This window comes from Pongo pygmaeus, chromosome 5 (assembly GCF_028885625.2).
Source record: "Pongo pygmaeus isolate AG05252 chromosome 5, NHGRI_mPonPyg2-v2.0_pri, whole genome shotgun sequence".
NCBI lineage: Eukaryota > Metazoa > Chordata > Mammalia > Primates > Hominidae > Pongo > Pongo pygmaeus.
This window is the reverse complement of record NC_072378.2, coordinates 135,255,293-135,274,015: the sequence shown is the minus strand read 5'-3', so window position 1 is coordinate 135,274,015 and position 18,723 is coordinate 135,255,293. Positions and strand designations below refer to the sequence as shown.

The following is an 18,723-nucleotide window of genomic DNA, read 5'->3' as shown; positions in this document are numbered from 1 at the left end:
AAATACAAAATTTAGCCAGGTGTGGTGGTGCACACCTGTAATCCCAGCTACTTGGGAGGCTGAGGCAGGAGAATCTCTTGAACCCGGGAGGCAGAGGTTGCAGTGAGCTGAGATGGTGCCACTGCACTCCAGCCTTGGCAATAGAGCCAGACTGCATCTCAAAAATAAATAAATAAATAAAATAATAAAACAAGAGAACACATGCATAAGTGCACAAAGATACAGGGTAGCAGAGTCTTGTGATAGAAAAGATTGGGGCACCCATTTTTGGTTGTTTGTGGTACTTGTAAGTTGGCCCTACAGTGTTATGATGCTGTTTATAAGCATGGTGGACATGACTTCCAACCTGAAACCCACCCTCCCTGGGAAGCCTTGCCCTACTTCCCTGGGCCAACATAGTCAATCTCTTCTTTGCACCTCTATAGCATGTATACACCTCTCTGCATTGTGACTGCATTGTGACATCTGGACGCCAAGATGGAGCAGTATGCTGCTCCCCTAGTGGGCTTGACCTGCCTGAGACTATCTCTGCATCCTCAACCCCTAAGGCCTAGCCAGTATTATGGAATGAATCACCTAAAATATGTTCCACCCTGCATCTCTCTAGGGCAAAGCATCCAGTGGAATCCCACCTGGTGTGTACCGTGGGCAGAGGTGACTCTGTGGTTTTTGCTTTGCTATTAAACCAGAGGCAGCCATAGAAGTTCCAAGTGTTGTAAAACCCAAGTGCTTCCTCCATCCCCACCCACTCCCATTCAAGCGATTGGACTTTAAAGGAGAATTTCCATGTAACTTGAACTCTTCAACATACTGAGAATTACTATAACTGATACTGTTTCCTATCCAGGTGTTCCATCAGGTGTGGTCAATATTGTGTTTGGAACCGGGCCCAGGGTGGGTGAGGCACTGGTGTCCCATCCAGAGGTGCCCCTGATCTCCTTCACTGGGAGCCAGCCCACCGCCGAGCGGATCACCCAGCTGAGCGCTCCCCACTGCAAGAAGCTCTCCCTGGAGCTGGGGGGCAAGAATCCTGCCATCATCTTTGAGGACGCCAACCTGGATGAGTGCATTCTGGCAACCGTCAGGTCCAGCTTTGCCAACCAGGTATGTCCCCGGGGGTTCTTCTCCTTCCCCTCCGTGGCCCTGTTAAGCTGGATCTGTTTCATCACAGTGCAATGCCTGGGAGCAAGCAGGTCAATCCAGTGCCATTTCCGAGAAAGCAGGATCAGTACATTGTGTGATTCCCTTAACTCTCTGCTCAATTTTAACATTAATTAGTGGCCTTGCAGAGTCACAGCTTCTGTTCAGTAAACTCCTCTTCTTGAGTTGCACAGCTTTTGTCAGGTACCAGCCATGGGTGGAATGATTGATTTTGCTGCTCCAAGCATCTCCATTTCTTTATTCACACAGTTGCCCTGTCTTGTCTTTTATTCTTTTCTTAAACCCTGTCTTTGCTTGTGGTTCAAATGTCCTATTCCCAGTAAACCTTATTCTCATTTCAAAAGTATTCCAAATGCATTCATACACTGAGTTCCAAATACCTGAAACTGACTAGAGAAGACTTCTCGGCATAGATTCATGGATCAGCTTCAGGGCATCGTTGTAGCTCCTGAAATTACATAACAGATATTTCTCTGGGCTCTGTAGTTTTTGTCAGATTCTTTAAGGCTATGGCATTCCAAAGAGTTAAGAACACTAGACCAGATCAACTAAACAGTAGGCTGCAAGAAGATGGAAACGCTGCCTGCTTTTGTATGGTATTTTCAATGTCAATGCTTAGAATACTGCCCAGGATATAGCAGGTGTATGTAAACACTGGATGATTTTCTTCAAAGGATATTTTTGTTTTAACAGAGAATAAAGACATAGGCCAAAGACTTAGAACTTCATAGAAGGAAACAGTGAAATGAGAGATGTCTGTATTGAGCTAACTCAGGTAACATTGAATATTGCATAAACTTTTGAACCTGCATTGCTTCACTAATAAAATCATGTGAACAATAATGATGTTTTCTAACAGAGTTTTCATGAGTATAGAGTGAAAAATGTTATTTTAAATTATTATCTTCATGATAATCATAATTATTTCTCTCACTGTAACTCTTGAAGTGGCTAGAAATATAATTTCTGGATCAATAGACAATATACTTTTACAATACAATTAATTTAATCATTAAGCAAGTTTCAGGTGAACATTTAAACCAAGTGTTTTCATGGCTTAGAGACAACAACGGAGGGACAAATTTTGTGGACTGAGAAACTAAGATGAGAGAAAGGTAAACTCTGTATTAAACAAATTCTGAGGGGCCAGGCACGGTGGCTCACACCTGTAATCCCAGCACTTTGGGAGGCCGAGGTGGGTGGATCACCTGAGGTCAGGAGCTCAAGAGCAGCCTGGCCAACATGGCAAAACTCCATCTCTACTAAAAACACAAAAATTAGCCGGGCATAGTGGTGGGTGCCTGTAATCTCAGCTACTCGGGAGGCTGAGGCAGGAGAATCTCTTAAATCTGGGAGGTGGAGGTTACAGTGTCCGAGTTAGCACCAATGCACTCCAGCCTGGGAGATAAGAGCAAGAATCCATCTCAAAAACAAACAAACAAACAAAGAAAACAAATTCTGAAAATGGAGATAAGAAGTGTAATCTTCTCTCCTACCAGAATTGTGCTAGGATTTGAGTTTGCCCAGAGAACCTTCCTTTTGGGGTTGTTTTAAAAAGGAAATAGGGAAAGAGACATACACCTAACTAATTGGCTAATCCAAGGTCACAAATGGATTTTAGGCAAAATAAATAAAGCAGCTTGATTTAGCTGAGCGATGAATTCTGTGTCGTGCATTTTTCTTCCTTAACTGAATGTAATTGGCTTTTTTGAAGCATCTCTGTGTGACCTTGGACATGTACTAATTCAAAACTTTTTCTCCTAACTATAAACTGGAAAAGCTAACAGGCTACAGAATTATTTATAATGAGGAAAGCACCCTGCACAGTGTCTGGCTTGACGATAGGCGCTCAACGAACGATACTGTCCTTTTCTTACTGTCTCGAAAGTCTTTCTTGTGGGCATCCTGGTATGCTTACCTACGCTTTCTAGGCACTGAGCAACAGGGAACTGGGTAAACCCCTTTAGCCTCTTCGTCATGCTCTCCTTCCCTGATGTCACAGGGCACTTGTGCAAATGAAACTATCAAGTGTTTAGACATTTCCCAAGCTAGATGTGGAGATGATCCTAACAGCGATCCTGGTTGCAAAAAGAATGTATCATTTCAAAACATTAACAGTTTAATCTGGACAATGAACCTTTGTACAAATACCAAGAAAATCAGGAACCTTCTATTTCCTAGGATTGTTGTGAAGTCAAACACAAACATGGTGAAAATATTTATGCATTTATGTACTTGTCATGCATAAATAATGCTTTGAAAGTCTAGAATGTGGTTACATGCTAAGTCTAAGTCTAAACTGTTATATGCTATGTTCAAATGATAGGGTTATTTTTCACTGAGAAATCTGTTATAACCCCTCCCCTGCACACTCAGCATCTCTATTTGATGTCTGTGAGGCATCTGAAACCCAGCGTGCCCAAATCAGAGCTCTCGTTTCCCTCCCTCTCCCTTCCTTGCAATACCAATCTTCCTTCCACCTCATGTCTGCCCTTCCAGGGAACAGCACCACCATCCACTCTGCAGCCTGCTCTTGTTCTTGCCCTCTCTTTCCATTGACAGGTCCTGTTGGTTCTGTCTTTAAGGTATATCCTGAATCCCATCACTTCTCCAGTGCATCTATGCCAGCTTCATCACACTTTGGAGGTCCCGTGCCCCTGGAAAAATCTGTTGAACTCAGTGGGTCCTTTTCACTCCTCTGCATCTCCATGGATGCCTCCCTGGTCCCAGCTACCTGGACTTCTGGAATATTCTCTTAACTCCTCTGCTCTGTTCCCACACTTGTTTCCTTCCATCCTATTTTCCCATGGCTGCCACAATGAGCATTTTAAAATGTAAATCTGATCATATCATTCTGATGCTTAAAACCTTTCCTTATTTTTTCATGATACTGAGAATAAAACGTAATCTCTTTATGAACCTGTGAGACTGCACGATAGAGCCTTGCTAGCCTCCTGACCTCCTCTCCTATGACGCACCTCCTGTCCCTGCCTCCTCTTCCAGCCTCAGCCCCACCCACCTTCTTGCTTTTCCTCATGCACGCCAGTTCATTCCTGCCGCAGGTCTTCTGTACTTTGAAGAATTCCCCACCTCCAGATCTTTTCCCATCTCATGCCTTCACATCAGTCAAGATTTCATGCAAATATCCTCTCTTTGCAAGTGCCCTCCAAGACTCCCTTTAGTAAAATAGCTGTCCCTGCCCATGCAATCAGTTTCCATTCCCATCCTCTGCTTAATTTTCTTTCACGGCTTTGATCACAACCTGAACTTATATTATTTATTGAGTTTATTTACTTGTGTTTTTGTTACTTGTGTCTTTCCCACAAGACTATGTGTTCCACATGGTGGGAACTTTGTCTTATTTACCATTGTACCCCATTGCCTAGACCAGTGCTTGATACATGGCAGGTACTCAAAAGTGCAGGGTGGTCTATCCATGAAGGAGAGTGTCTGCAGCCTTATCCCTGTTCTCATTCTTGGCAGGGTGAAATCTGTCTCTGTACCAGCAGGATCTTTGTCCAGAAGAGCATCTATAGTGAATTTTTAAAGAGATTTGTAGAAGCTACCAGAAAGTGGAAAGTTGGCATTCCCTCTGATCCATTGGTGAGCATGGGTGCTCTGATAAGTAAAGCACATTTGGAGAAAGTAAGTAAATTTCTGCCATGTAAGTTACAGAATAAGTTCTTATTTGAAGAGAAGCTCAGTACAAGCATAGCACACATTGGGCTCTGAAATATTGTTAGTTACTATCCCATTTTTGAAAAATTATAACCTGGGAGAATTTGTGGACACAGAGTCTAAACATTGTGGATATGAATATGCAAATGCAGTCCCGGTGAAAGTGCATCCACATGAAATTAATGAACTTGAGAAGTCGGCATGGAGATACCACCAGTAGAGAGGGGAAGCCAAATTTCAAAACATAAAGATCAGCGAATAAGGGTGATATGGAAAAGTGCCAGTGATTTCCACAGGCAAACATTCTCTTTGGAAAAGGCCTGCCTCTGGTTTATAGCCAGAAGTGCCAACACAAACAGTCCAAATCGTATCGTCCTTAGTCAGTGGGGGACCAGGGGTAACCCATCTGGAAGAAACCACTGATAGTCTCTGAGTGATTGATGAAACTCAGATCTTTAGGGTCATTTTTTAAAAAAAGCAGATCTGGCCCTTGACTGCAATTTAGGGTTATTTTAATTTATTACAAGATGTGACTCCCAAAATAAATCATACATTTTGGAGTCAGAGGACTCTGCTTTCAGCTCAGTGCCACTGAGGGAAACTTGTCCCCATCAGCCAGCCAATGAGAGACAGAGCATTTACGTAAGTTTGTAGAAATCCGACACTGCACAGTGCACTCCCACATTGACTATATTTAACTTTGACTTTCAGGACACTGCAACACAGTTGCCTGCAGATGGAAAGATGAAGTAGCTTGAAGGCCTGTCCTTATTTCTTCTGTTTTCTCAGTAAAATAGGCATCAGGGTGAGGAGGGGAAAAGGTGTTGAAGGTTTCAAGAGGGAGGAGAGGACATGAAATAATCTCGCAGTAGGTCAGGAGAGAGAAAGGACTGGGAAATGACGAAGTTATTAGCAGAGCAGCTCAAAGGTCTCACTTGAGGCTTGTGGTCATTTATTTAAAGTGAGGATGACCAGCATGGTGTGTTTTTCTCCAGCTAAATTTACCTACAAGATTGCAGGTACATAGGCAGTGGTCCCCAGAATGTCCAGGGAGACCAACAGTTGTGGATGGTCCTTCATGGAGTGAAGATTTTCCAGGTGCAAGAGACTCCCTTGTTCTCTCTCCTTCTGGCTCTTTTGGACACTAGGGCTCCCTGCCTGCCTGTGCACACCTGCAAATGACTGGTGAAAAACAATGTTAGTATGCCCCGGACTGCTTCCTGGGAAACAGGAAGGAGTGGAACAAAAATTAACCTCCTAGAGTACCTTTCAGCAGGCTCAGGCAATACTTCAGTGTGAGGTTCCCTGTGCAATTCACTCACTCAGAATTTCAAAGTTCTTTCTGTATCAACTCAACAGATACACCATTTTTTTTCTATTTTAGTCGCTGCCATATTAACTATTTTAGTTACCCAGTGAGAGAATATATATTAGTGAAACAAATAAAAGTATTGACTTTTCTGTATCAGTTGAATGATCTCTGTGTGTGTGTGTGTGTACGCACGCGTGTGTGTGTAGGAGAAAGGGAGAGAGAGAAATTGATGCCACACTTTGACTCATATTGGTAGCTATGGCTTTTCTCTCTGATACTCTAAATATTTGTCTTCAATGTGTTGTAATTCCTGTGGACTTTCATACAATATTTTTGATGCCCAGTATGTTCCTGCTTGGCCACAAGAGGCTTCTTCTTCTTCTTCTTCTTTTTTTTTTTTTTTTTTTTAACATGTACTAAACTGAAATGGGCCACTGCTGGAGAATTAAATATTTAATATTGTGATGACTTATACAAGATGCTAATGAGTTCTAGTAATTGGCATAGATTGCAGATGCTATGTGTTTATGAAATGCAACACTAGATGGGCAACATGCCCTCACCTTTAAAACTACTCCAGGGTCCCTCTCTTTAACCTGCTCTCCTGTCCTTCTGAGCCCACTGGAGGCCCACCTGTAGGCATCTCTGTCCTCTGACAACAGGCAGCCTCAGATGGTCTCAACAGCTCTGCTGCACATGGACAACAAGATCTCTCTCTACTGAGCCTTGATTCCTTTCAGTGGAGAATGGCAATCAAGACAAGCATTTGAGCTTAAGGGTGCCCATTAGGGGATTTCCTATTACATGACAAGTGGCCCAATAATATCCAAGAAGAAGTCAAGAAGAGGTGGCTTAAAACCCTGTGGTGCTTCACACACACTGCCCTTTTTTTTTTGAGATAGTGTCTTACTCTGTCACCCAGGCTGGAGTGCAATGGCATGGTCTTGGCTCACTGCAGCCTCCACCTCCTGGGTTCAAGCAGTTCTCCTGCTTCAGCCTCCCAAGTAGCTGGGACTACAGGTGTGTGCCACCACACCCAGTTAATTTTTATGTTTTTAGTAGAGACGGGGTTTCACCACATTGGCCAGGGTGATCTTGATCTCTTGACCTCAGGTGATCAGCCCACCTTGGCCTCCCAAAGTGCTGGGATTACAGGTGTGAGCCACCATGCCTGGCCACACTGTCTTTTTTAAGAAGGGTCCTGGCCGGGTGCGGTGACTTATGCCTGTAATCCCAGCAGTTTGGGAGGCTGAGGCGGGCAGATCATTTGAGGTCAGGAGTTTAAGACCAGCCTGGCCAACATGGTGAAACCGTGTCTCTACTAAAAATACAAAAATTAGCCGGGCAGTAGTGGCACATGCCTATAATCCCAGCTGCTTGGGAGGCAGAGGCAGGAGAATTGCTTGAGCTTGGGAGGTGGAGGTTGCAGATTCCGCCACTGCCCTCCAGTCTGGGTCACAGAATGAGACCCTGTCTCAAAAAAAAAAAAAGAAGGGTCCTGAGTCTATGCTGATATTTCTAATGTAGCTAAATTACCTTTTAAACCTTGCTCTAATATCATAGTTATTTCATCACTGGTGATGATGTGTCATGCTATGTATGGTCGTACCCCATGTTACTCACAGTCAATGCCTAAGTCTTTAGAATAACCTAAGAAACTGGCTACAATCTGTCCCATTACCTCTGTGACCTTCCCTTTCCTCATTCCACTCCTGCATACTGGCCTCCCTGTTCTTCCTGGAAAATGCCAGGCACCCTCCTCCTTCTCGGCCCTTGCTCTTGTTGCTCACGCTGCCTGGAATGCTCTTCCTTCAGATGTACGCATGGCTCTCTCCTTCCCCTTCTGAGAGTAGATGTCACCTGAATGAGGGCTTTCCTGCCTACCCTATATACAGTGGTACCTTTGAAAACTTTGACTTCTTTGGAGCTTTATTTTTCTCCACGGTTCTTACTGTCATCTGACATGCAATATATATATCTTATCCCTTTACTATCTTCTCTGGACTAGAATGTCAGCTTCTTGGTCAGTTTTATTCATTGCTGTATCTTTAGACTCTAGAAAGCTCCTGGAACATAGTAGGTGCATAGTATTTGTTGGGTGAATGACTGAATTAACACCACATGATGTGTTCCAGTTACAATATATCCCCCAAATTTAAGGTATCCATTTTCCTTGAATTGTTTTTGATCCTTAGCTTAGACTACCTGGAATGGGTCCAAAATGCACAGGTCCTGGCTGTCTCTGGCCAGCATCAAGACTCTGAAAGGAAAAACAAAATAAACATGAAAACTAAAACCCAGCACTTCTTCAAGGAAATGCTTGAAACCATCCGAGCCCAGAGCCTCTAGTATCACTGATCATTAAATCATAACAATGATAAAGGGGCCATATAGACACATACATGCCTTTGAGGTTTGGCTTGAAATTCCTCTTGAACTCTTCATCATTGGTACAAGTATTGGTGATTCCAGCTTAGGTCACGAGTAGTTTTGGTATCTAGTTTTCTGAAAACATTTGGTTAAATATGGATCTTTTATACCTCAATAGTATACAAATCTAACTTTCTAATACAAATCTAATTTTTAAATGCCAATTTAGGAATCTAAAAAATTACATCTAGATTATTATCAAAAATAATTTCAGATTTCTGCAGCATTACTACAAATATACAAGTGAAAAAATTTCTGCAGGTTCATATTTCTCCACTGTTCTTCTGTTTCTCAAGAATCAACTTATTAAAAAGGTACCAAGATATTTCTATTATAATATTTAGTTAAAGACACCATTCACATTTGGAATGCCTCCCAAATTCTCAAACTTTAGTTTTGTGTTTTGGTGATTCCTAGTAGTTTTCTTCACCCATAAAATAAGCACAGAATTTAGTGAGTTTAGGTGTCAGAATATTTCAGCATAAAATATCCATATTTTTCCCTAGAGTAAAATATATACCCTGAACATTGTGTCCGTGAGTGACTCCACAGAGAAGACCTAGTTTACCTTTTCTTTAGTAGGTTTGTGGTTAGAATCTTTCAACCTAAAGTAACAACATAGAGAAGGACCCTCTAAAGAAAATAAAAGTGACTTTATTTGGGAATGAATGCCAGAAGATTATAAACTGGGATAGGTGTGTTGTGATGGATTCTGGGCATAGCCAGGGAGGTAAAGGAAGACGAGGGTTTTTAAAGGTAAAATGAGGAAGGTGACAGAATGTTGTTTTGAAACAATTATTATTGGCTACAAGGATCAATAATAAGGGTGATTTATGATTAAATGGGGGCACCAGTCCAAGGTTGAGTGGACAGTTACTGTATAAACATCCTTGTAGAAGTAGTTTTTGGGCAAGGTTGCGGTGGCCTTTGTGCAAGGTTGTGGTTTTGGTAGAGTGTCCTGTGATAGTTGTTGTTATCAGGCAAGTATGTATGAGGACTCTGTCCGTGGCAGATGGTAGCAGAGGACTCAGTTTGCAAGTGCATGTCCCAGTAGCCCCGGCATGCAGGTGGGAGGGACACCCTACTCTGAGTTTCTGAAGATGTGTCCCTCTCTGGCCGGTCCTCCTTCTGCCTCAGCCCAGCTCCCTACTTGGATTTTTTCAAGCAAGTTCTTATCTGAATCCAGACTAAGACATGCAGGGAGAGCTTGGTTTCCCTCGGGCTCCCCTTGTCCTGACCAGGTCCAAGCTGTGCATGCAGGGAATCAGGGGACCTAGAGTACTTTGCCAGGCTTGACCACAATGACTCCCAGCAAGAAGATTCTCGTGTCAGAGCTCCTAATATTTTTACAACTAATTTTCATCCCTTGCACCTCCCTAATAATAAATTTGCCTTAACGTAGTGCTTACACCACCCCATCTTATACACCACGTTTTTACCAACCCCATCTTCCTCTAAAGGAAGGAGAAATGAAAAGGCCACTATTCCTCATTCCTCATTAGTTCTAGCATCCCAGCTGCAGAAGCTGTGGACAAAAACCAAGATTTCTAATAGATCTAAACCACTTATTATATTCAATATTTTTAAAACCAAGATTTCTAATAGATCTAAATCACTTATTATATTCAATATTTTTAAAACCAAGATTTCTAATAGATCTAAACAACTTATTTTATTCAATATTTTTAAAACTTGAAATATTGGCAAAGCCCTAGACATGGTGCCAGCTTCTCCTGGACGTATCTAAGTCCAGAAATGCCATCTTCTACTAAACCAAATTATGCCTGAAAATCAAGCATCCGTTTCACATGTTAGTTGTATTATCTTAATATCATTTCAATTTAGTATACTTAGGTGCCATCAATCACTTTGGAAATGATGAATCTTAGCAGTTATCAAATGTTTCTGACCACATTAAAATATAAGGCCATAAACTCAAATTTATCTTTAAAAAAAAACTTTTGAAAGCCCCTAGATATTTTTACCATTGAATGCTTTCTCTCTCAGTCAATTTTTCTTCTTCTTCTTTTTTTTTTTTTAATAAACCTTCGCTGGGCATGGTAGCTCATGCCTGTAATCCTAGCACTTTGGGAGGCTGAGGCAGGAAGATCACTTGAGCCCAGGTGTTCCAGAGCAGCCTGGGCAACATGGCAAAACCCTATCTCTACAAATTATACAAAAAAATTTAGCCAGGCGTGCTAGTGTGTGCTTGTAGTCCCAGCTACTCAGGAGGCTGAGGCAGGAGGATCACCTGAACCCCAGGAAGTCAAGGTTGCAGTGAGCTGAGATCATGCCACTGAATTCCAGCCTGGGCGACAGTGAGATGCTATCTCAAAAAACAAAATAATCCTTCTACTTTGTAATAATTTAAGATTTATAGAACGTTTCAAAGAAAAGGCAGAGAGTTTTTATATCCACTCACCCAGTTTTTCCTGTTGTTGGCATCTTACAGTCCTAAGGTACATCTGTTCATGCTAAGAAACCAGCACATTACTATTAACTCAACTGAAGACTTTTCAATCAACTACTTTTAATTTTCTGCTTGATCCTTATAGAAAATAATTTTTCAGCAACTATTCTTATTAAAACTAAGCATAACTAAATAGTTTGCACTCATCTCAGAAAGCTCCAAAATTCCACTGCTTCAAAGGGGAAAGATTTTGGACATGGTTAAAAAGTTATCCACTGTCAGATCGGGTGCAGTGGCTCATGCCTGTAATCCCAGCACTTTGGGAGGCTGAGGCGGGTGGATCACTTGAGGTCAGGAGTTTGAGACCAGCTTGGCCAACATGGTGAAACTCCATCTCTACTAAAAATACAAAAATTAGCCAGGCGTGGTGGCTCGCACCTGTAGCCCCAGCTACTCGGGAGGCTGAGGCAGGAGAATCGCTTGCACCCGGGAGGCAGAGGTTGCAGTGAGCCGAGATCACACCATTGCACTCCAGCCTGGGTGACAGAGTGAGACTCTGTCTCAAAAAAAGAAAAAAAAATTATTCACTGTTGAAAACTTGAAAATGGTACTTATCAGCAGCCAAGTTTTTCAAGGGAAAAACAATAAGGATGGTATTTCCATAACCACAGCACATCTAATACGCTGGTATCTATGTGGCTTGCTTTGTTTTGTTGTCCTCTCTGTCTGATCCCTCCCACATAGAGTAGAACTCCTCTCAGCTCTGCCCGCAATACCTCCTCTGTATAAAGCCTCAGGAGGATCTACCTCCTGCTGGGAAGCAGGCTGCTGACCCCATCTTCCTGTGGCTTAGAGGATCACTGAGCATCTGCCATCCTCACTGCTCCACTCTGAGTGTGTGCACAGATGAAATGAGATATGGCTTTACACTGAGTGAGCCTCCCACCAGCTGGACTCCTCATGAGGCTTTCAGCTCAGTTCTAGCGGGAAAGCCCTGCTGTCTCTGCCTTTTGGGAGAGAGCTAATAGAAACACCTAGAGAAATGTTAAGTATGGCCTCTTCAGATTGTGACTCTTCAGTTCCGTGTGCCAAACCATCTGGGCTGGAGGAGGCAGCGGATGCCCTCTGCTGACGGTCATCTTTCCTCGTGTTACCCCAGGAAGTTTTGGGGCTGAGTGCCCAGGAAGACTGGGCTGCCATCTGCATTCCAGCACTCTCTACTCCTGCAGTGTGTTTTTGTCTTCTACAAATCAAATTGGCCATGTGGAGTCTGGAGTTTTCATGTCCGCCCTACCTCTGCGTGATTGCCACAATAGGTGGCGTTGCCTTTGGTGAAATAATCCAATTAGAATATGTAAAAGTTGTTTTGTAATGGCCAAGGGCTCAAGGACTTATGGAGATACAGCGTGCTCCTAAATGGAGGTATGATTTCCCAGGGTCCCAGTGACTCCATGGGAATGCTCAGTAACCTGCAGGGGATTCTATCCTTGTGGATTGAAGATAAGTCTCCATTTGCCTTTTCGCAGGGTTGCTTTTTGTTTTTCTTTCTACCTCCTGAATCCTTCCCTACTTGACACTCTGGAGGATCTGGCTGTGTACCTGCCTACCCAAAGATGCAGGCAACTATATAGAGAGAATTCTGGAGAGTTTACAATGAGGCTGGAGGAAGCACAGAAGAAGCTGACGGGTGCATCCCCTGCTAGGGCCAGGCTTCAGACCTAACCAAGGCCCACTGTTGCAGTTTCCTGTCCCCTTTTGTCAGGTAAAAAACCCGACCTACAGAATGAGGGGCATCTCTGAGGTCTCTCAGCTAATAAGTGTCAGGTCAGTCAGTTCATCATCATCACCAACATCATCAATAACAACAGAGGCTGACAGTCAAAAAGCTTACTACGTACCAGGCGTCATGCTAAATCTTTTGTACATATTATTTTATTTAATCCTCTCAAAAGCCCTATGAATTAGTGACTGTGTTAATTCTATGTTTCAGATAAGGAAACTGAGGCACAGAACATCTAAAAGCCCTCAGCTAGTAAATGGGTGAACTGGGATTTGAATACAGCTTGGCTCTCGGGTTACTCTTCTAACCCCTGTGCTCTGATTTTATGTCTAAAGCTACTGAGTACTAACTATTCTCTCTCCTGAAGAAAAAATTTTATAATAATTTCTTACATTTATAGCATATTACTAGTCATGGTTTTTTTCTCCCCCCCAGAATTTATTGAAAATCTCTGTTCCCGAGCTGCTGGGGTAGATATTATCTAGTCATACTTTCTCTAGGAAATGAATTCAATTACTATGAGTCACCTTATATATTAAATGTTTTGATAAGTTCACAGTTTGAAGACTGACACTTCTCTTTATCTTTTATGATTCCAAGAGCTTCTGAGAGATAAATCATGTGATCTCATTCGACATAATGGTCTAAAGCCAGGTACTCCTCATGCCGTGCTGAATCGTTGATGAAGTTCAGCCACTGCATCCCAGCAGGGCCTCCAGACAGCTGCACCTCCATTCCCCTATTCACACAGGACACTCACCTTTGAACCTTTTAATTAGTGTGGATGAGTTATTTTCAAAAAAAGAAAGAGAGTAGGGATCAAGAGAGGTACAAACTTATTTTAGTTTCTACCCATAAACTAGAATAGCGTATGTTCTGGGAAAGCTTTGAGATCACTATGGATGTTGGGAGTGGAAGTTAATGGAAGGGAATATAGATCTGTACCAAATGTTCTATTTTTTAAAAAGTCTTGAGCTGGGTATGGTGGCTCATTCCTGTAATCCCAGCACTTTGGGTGGATCCCTTGAGACCAGGAGTTGAAGACCAGCCTGGGCAACATAGCAAGACCCCATCTCTATAGGAAATTAAACAAAATGAATTAGACGTGATGACTTGTGTCTATAGGCTCAGCTACTCGAGAGGCTGAGGTGGGAGGATCTCTTCAGTCCAGGAGTCTTCAAGGCTGCAGCAAGCCATGGTCGTGCCACTACATTGCAGCCCAGGTGACAGAGTGAGACACTGTCTGTAAAAAAAGTCTTTAACTTCATGGCTTATTAATTCTACAAACTTGGAGCAAATTTAATAATAGAATAATATTACCTCTATTTTACATGGAAAATATACATATAGTTCTACACTGAATATAGTTCTACAGTGGAGTTCTAATGTAATCCTGGGGCAGAATGCTCGATAGATTAGTAAAAATCCAAAACATTATTGCAAAATTTACCCTGTCTTTGGTTTACTTCTTTACTGCTGTTCTACATTTTTAATTTTTAGGACTACTTTTATACTTCTCTTTTGCTTATAATACCCCTTGGGGTAGAAAAACATATAATTATGACTTCAACAATGTTTTGTATATATAATTATTATGAGCTATTTCTACAACCATTGTTAATATACATCTGTCATTATCTCTGAGTCACTGAGTTAACTTGCTACATAATTTATTTCCCATTATAGTTAGCTAAAATATATTACCTAAATATATTTTCAGAGTATATTCAGTAACAAGACTAGAAATTAGAAATGATTTGTTCTGGAAGCTCATTTATTAAAGGGCATTATGGCCTTTAACTAAATCTTACACATCTTTCTTTTCCCATTTTCTGCAATGGACATAGCTCCCAAAAAGGGAGAAAATATTCTTTCGTGTATTTAGCTACAGAATATAACTGAGTGTGAATTCTAACTTTACTGTTTATTAGCTCTATGAACCATTCATATTTTTTACACTCAATTACACTATCAGCAAATAGAAGATAATAATAGATTAACAATAGCTAATAATGTTTTGAGACAATCAAGTGAGATTGTATGAAAAGCACTTATCTGAGTTCCTGGCACTTAGACATTAAATAATTACTTCCCTCCCTTATGTATGAAAGGTGAATGCCCAAATGATGCTTGGAGCACCTCTGCCCTCTGGCTTAGCAGCTGAGTGATAAGATAATCGACCATAGATTTCTTAGGAATGACCTTATCCCTCCTTCCGAGATGATTAGAAAACATTGAATTTTCTGCTGATTTGTGTGAAGCCACATGGTAAGACATCGCTAATTATGATTTTTACCCATGCAGGTCAGAAGTTACATCAAGAGAGCTCTTGCTGAAGGTGCCCACATTTGGTGCGGTGAGGGAGTGGATAAGTTGAGCCTCCCTGCCAGGAACCAGGCAGGCTACTTTATGCTTCCCACAGTGATAACAGACATTAAGGATGAATCCTGCTGCATGATGGAAGAGATATTTGGTCCAGTGACGTGTGTCGTCCCCTTTGATAGTGAAGAGGAGGTGATTGAAAGAGCCAACAACGTTAAGTATGGGCTGGCGGCTACTGTGTGGTCCAGCAATGTGGGGCGCATCCACCGGGTGGCTAAGAAGCTGCAGTCCGGCTTGGTCTGGACCAACTGCTGGCTCATCAGGGAGCTGAACCTTCCTTTCGGGGGGATGAAGAGTTCTGGAATAGGTAGAGAAGGAGCCAAGGACTCTTACGACTTCTTCACTGAGATCAAAACCATCACCGTTAAATACTGATCTTTGCTAATGGTGGAGCCACTATGGCCAATGCCTGGCTGCAGGCATCAGTTGTTCAATGTGGTGGATGAAAATCATGGCATGAATTCCAGCTGTGCCTTGACTTGGCAGAAGGTTATCTCTAGCTTATCCTCAGTTCTTAGTAGTTTTACCCACTGGTGAAGAGGTACTGTCTATTTTCAATGTGGACTCGGAAGAAAAGACTTCTAAGTAGGAAGACAGAACAATGATGCCAAACAGTTGTCAAGCTCCTCCCAGGTTATGTTTTCATAGTGTTTCTTCCATCATCTTCATTGAACTCTTGGGAATCTCCAGATAATCAGATTATTTCATTTGCAAGTATATGGTAAATTTTAAAAAATCTACAATCAGGCACAGTGCCTCATGCCTATAATCCCAGCACTTTGGGAGGCCAAGGTGGGTGGATCACTTGAGTTCAGGAGTTCGAGATCAGCCTAGGCAACATGGTGAAATCCTGTCTTTACCAAAAATTTAAAAATTAGCTTGGTGTGGTGCCCTCTGCCTATAGCCCCAGCTACTTGGGAGGCTGAGGTGGGAGGATCACTTGAGCCCAGGCGGTTGAGGCTGCAGTGAGCCATGATCGTGCCACTGCATTTCAGCCTGGGGGACAGAGTGAGACCTTGTCTTTAAAAAAAAATGCTGCAAAACCAAAAAGAAACAAATAGCCATAATTTGCCATCTTTGGAGAGATTATGGAGATGTTCTCCTTGTCTATTAGCCACTAGCATGGCTAATTGATCATTGATTGTACCTCATTACATAAGGGGGCAGTGGACATCTTTGGAATTTGTTAGGGGAAGGCTATGTGGTAAGCTCTACTAAATGTATCTGTACAAGGATGAAGAAAAACAAAATACTACTTTTGGAGGAAACTTGGAACAAGAAGGGGACATAGTTTGATCTATTCCTACGGTCAAGTCTAATCAATTCCATTTCTTAGTGTATGCATCTAATGGGGCTTACAACTTACTAACCCCAAAAGAAGCAATAAATGTTAAGCAGTTTTAGTAACCAGTATGGTATGTATCTTATTTTTGAATGTGTTCCTCCTTATCGCCATCCTCTTAGGAATATGGACATTTTACTAAGTAATAAAGATTTCAAATGCTTTTTTTTTGGATCCCCAAATGATCACAGGAGAAAACTGAGGTTTACAGAGGTCGAGCAACATACCCAAGGTCACACACATGGTATGGGTAGAGGTAGGGTTTGAACCCAGGACTTTCAGGCTCCAAAACCCATGATCTCTCACCCTCTTCCACTTGCCTTAGCTGGTGCTCAGGAAGCAGTGAAGTACCTGTGGTTCCTGGCACACATGGTGTTGCGTCTCCCCTCCAAGTCTCCTTCTTGTTTTGCCTCCCGCATCCTCTCTCCTACCCACCTCCACTTCAAGGCCCTTCCTCAGTGGCCAGGAAACTCAGGAACACCTCCAGCATGGGCCTTCCTACACTGATGGGAGTGATCTGTTTGCATGTCTGTCTCCATAACTGGACAGGAGTGTCGAAGGCCAAGGCTGCTGGTACTGCACTCTGAAGAGTCTCAATTCATAGCATAGTGCCTGGCATACTGAAGGAGCTCAAAGCAAGTTCTGGGAAGGGAACAAAGTCTTCCTGGTGCTCTGGGGTATTTGTTCCATGGTTTGTGTGTGTGTGGTTGAGGGTGATGAAAGGAGAAGACCAAGCTTTATAATTTTGCTTGGGATTTCAGATATATTGGCTTGCTTACAAATGCTGAGAAATAAAAGCCAGCCCCTTTCAGATCAAGTGATGTTGGATTATACCTGGCTCTAGATTCTACCTTCCCTTCTCCTTTCCTCGCCTCTTCTCTTCCTCAGCTGAGTCCCCTTGACCTTAATCACTTTAGTGAAGAACCAATTTGAACATCAGCAGGAGGAATTTCAGCAACTCCAGTCTCTAGGAATTTGCATCTTCACTCTTGTAAATGGGCTGGCTGAAGCTCATCCTTATTCCTGAGACCCAAACCATATCTTGATTCCAAATTCTAGCAACTGACTCCTTGCTCCCTGTGCCTGGACAGCCACCTTCCACCAGCTTGTCTTTGCCCAGGAGACTGTTCTCTCCAGGGCTCAGAGTCAGCCCTGCTCTTGTTGGTTCCTGTCTCGGCCCTGGGTCCTGCCTGCAGAGGGGCCTGCTTCCAGCTGACAGACATTCTGGATGCTATTTCCCTACTTCTGGGTCTTTTGGATCTCTAAAACTCCTCCTGGGCTCACAAGGCAGCCTCATTAATGCCTGTTTGAGCAAATGCTTTTCCTCCAGCCAACACTATTCCATCTCTCAGTTGTTATAACATTGTCTGAGTCTTAGCAGTCGAGCTAGAACTTTCTTAGTTTTGTTCCAGCCCCTTCAAGTGAGTGAGTACGGACCCAAGACTGAACTCCTCCCAGGCCATCCATGTGGTCTCAAGTCCCCACAGCAGCTGAGGCGCCGCTCCATTCTGTGCCTGCACTGCAGCTGAGTCCCAGGGGACCAGTGTATCCTGGCTTGGGGCTTCCACACCCCTGCTGTACTGTGCTCAGAACTGAAGATAGAGAGAATTGGGGTGAGGGTGTCCTCAAGGGCTTTATTTTTAAGCCAGTTGATGGACACATAAGTGTTCACTATATTATTTCATAAGTCAGAATTATTTATATACCAAAAAAGGAAAGTGGATCATATTGAAGGGACAGCCGGAACAGGCTGAGAGGAGAAGCTGAGAAAAGGTGGGAGAGACACCTCCTGGCAGAGCCCAGAGGTCCCAAGCTTGAGGTTCAAGGATGGACAGCAGCTGAGGAGTAGTGCTTCTTAGACTCAGAAGTGCTCCTGAAACACCAGGGACTCTGTTAAAATACAGATTTGGATTCAGTAGTTCTGTGGTGGGACCTGAGATTGCACTTGGAGTGTCGAGGAATTAGAAGACACTGATTAGAAGACAGGTGCCTCCTCTCCTTTTCCTAGGTTTCAGGAGAAGCTGGCTACATTTGCTCCCTGCTGGAGACACTAGAGTAGAACAGTTTCCCAGGAATGCCTCTAATGGAGCTCCAGGCACAAAGCCTGAGATAGCTCAGGACCTTCCATGCAATGCTGGGGAGGAGGAAGGGAAAGGCAGCCCCATCTTGGAGTGAGATGCACTGCCAAATTTCACCACCGAAGACAAAGTCCTCCTCCCTGGTAGTTA

The 18,723-nt window shown here is 42.9% G+C and overlaps 1 protein-coding gene across 3 annotated transcripts in view; it reads left to right on the top strand.

Moving 5' to 3' along the window:
• The window catches only part of ALDH8A1 (aldehyde dehydrogenase 8 family member A1), a 32,459-nt gene extending 16,197 nt beyond the window's left edge, over positions 1-16,262 (top strand). The window contains exons 5-7 of one of the 3 annotated variants that reach the window (XM_054493047.2): positions 848-1,104; positions 4,645-4,806; positions 15,076-16,262. In XM_054493047.2, the coding sequence (XP_054349022.2) occupies positions 848-1,104; positions 4,645-4,806; positions 15,076-15,528 (872 nt within the window). In that variant the 3' untranslated portion in view covers positions 15,529-16,262. The remainder of the gene's footprint in view (positions 1-847; positions 1,105-4,644; positions 4,807-15,075) is intronic. The other 2 variants (XM_054493048.2, XM_063666619.1) reach the window with 2 other exon arrangements.
• The last annotated feature ends 2,461 nt before the right edge of the window (positions 16,263-18,723 follow it).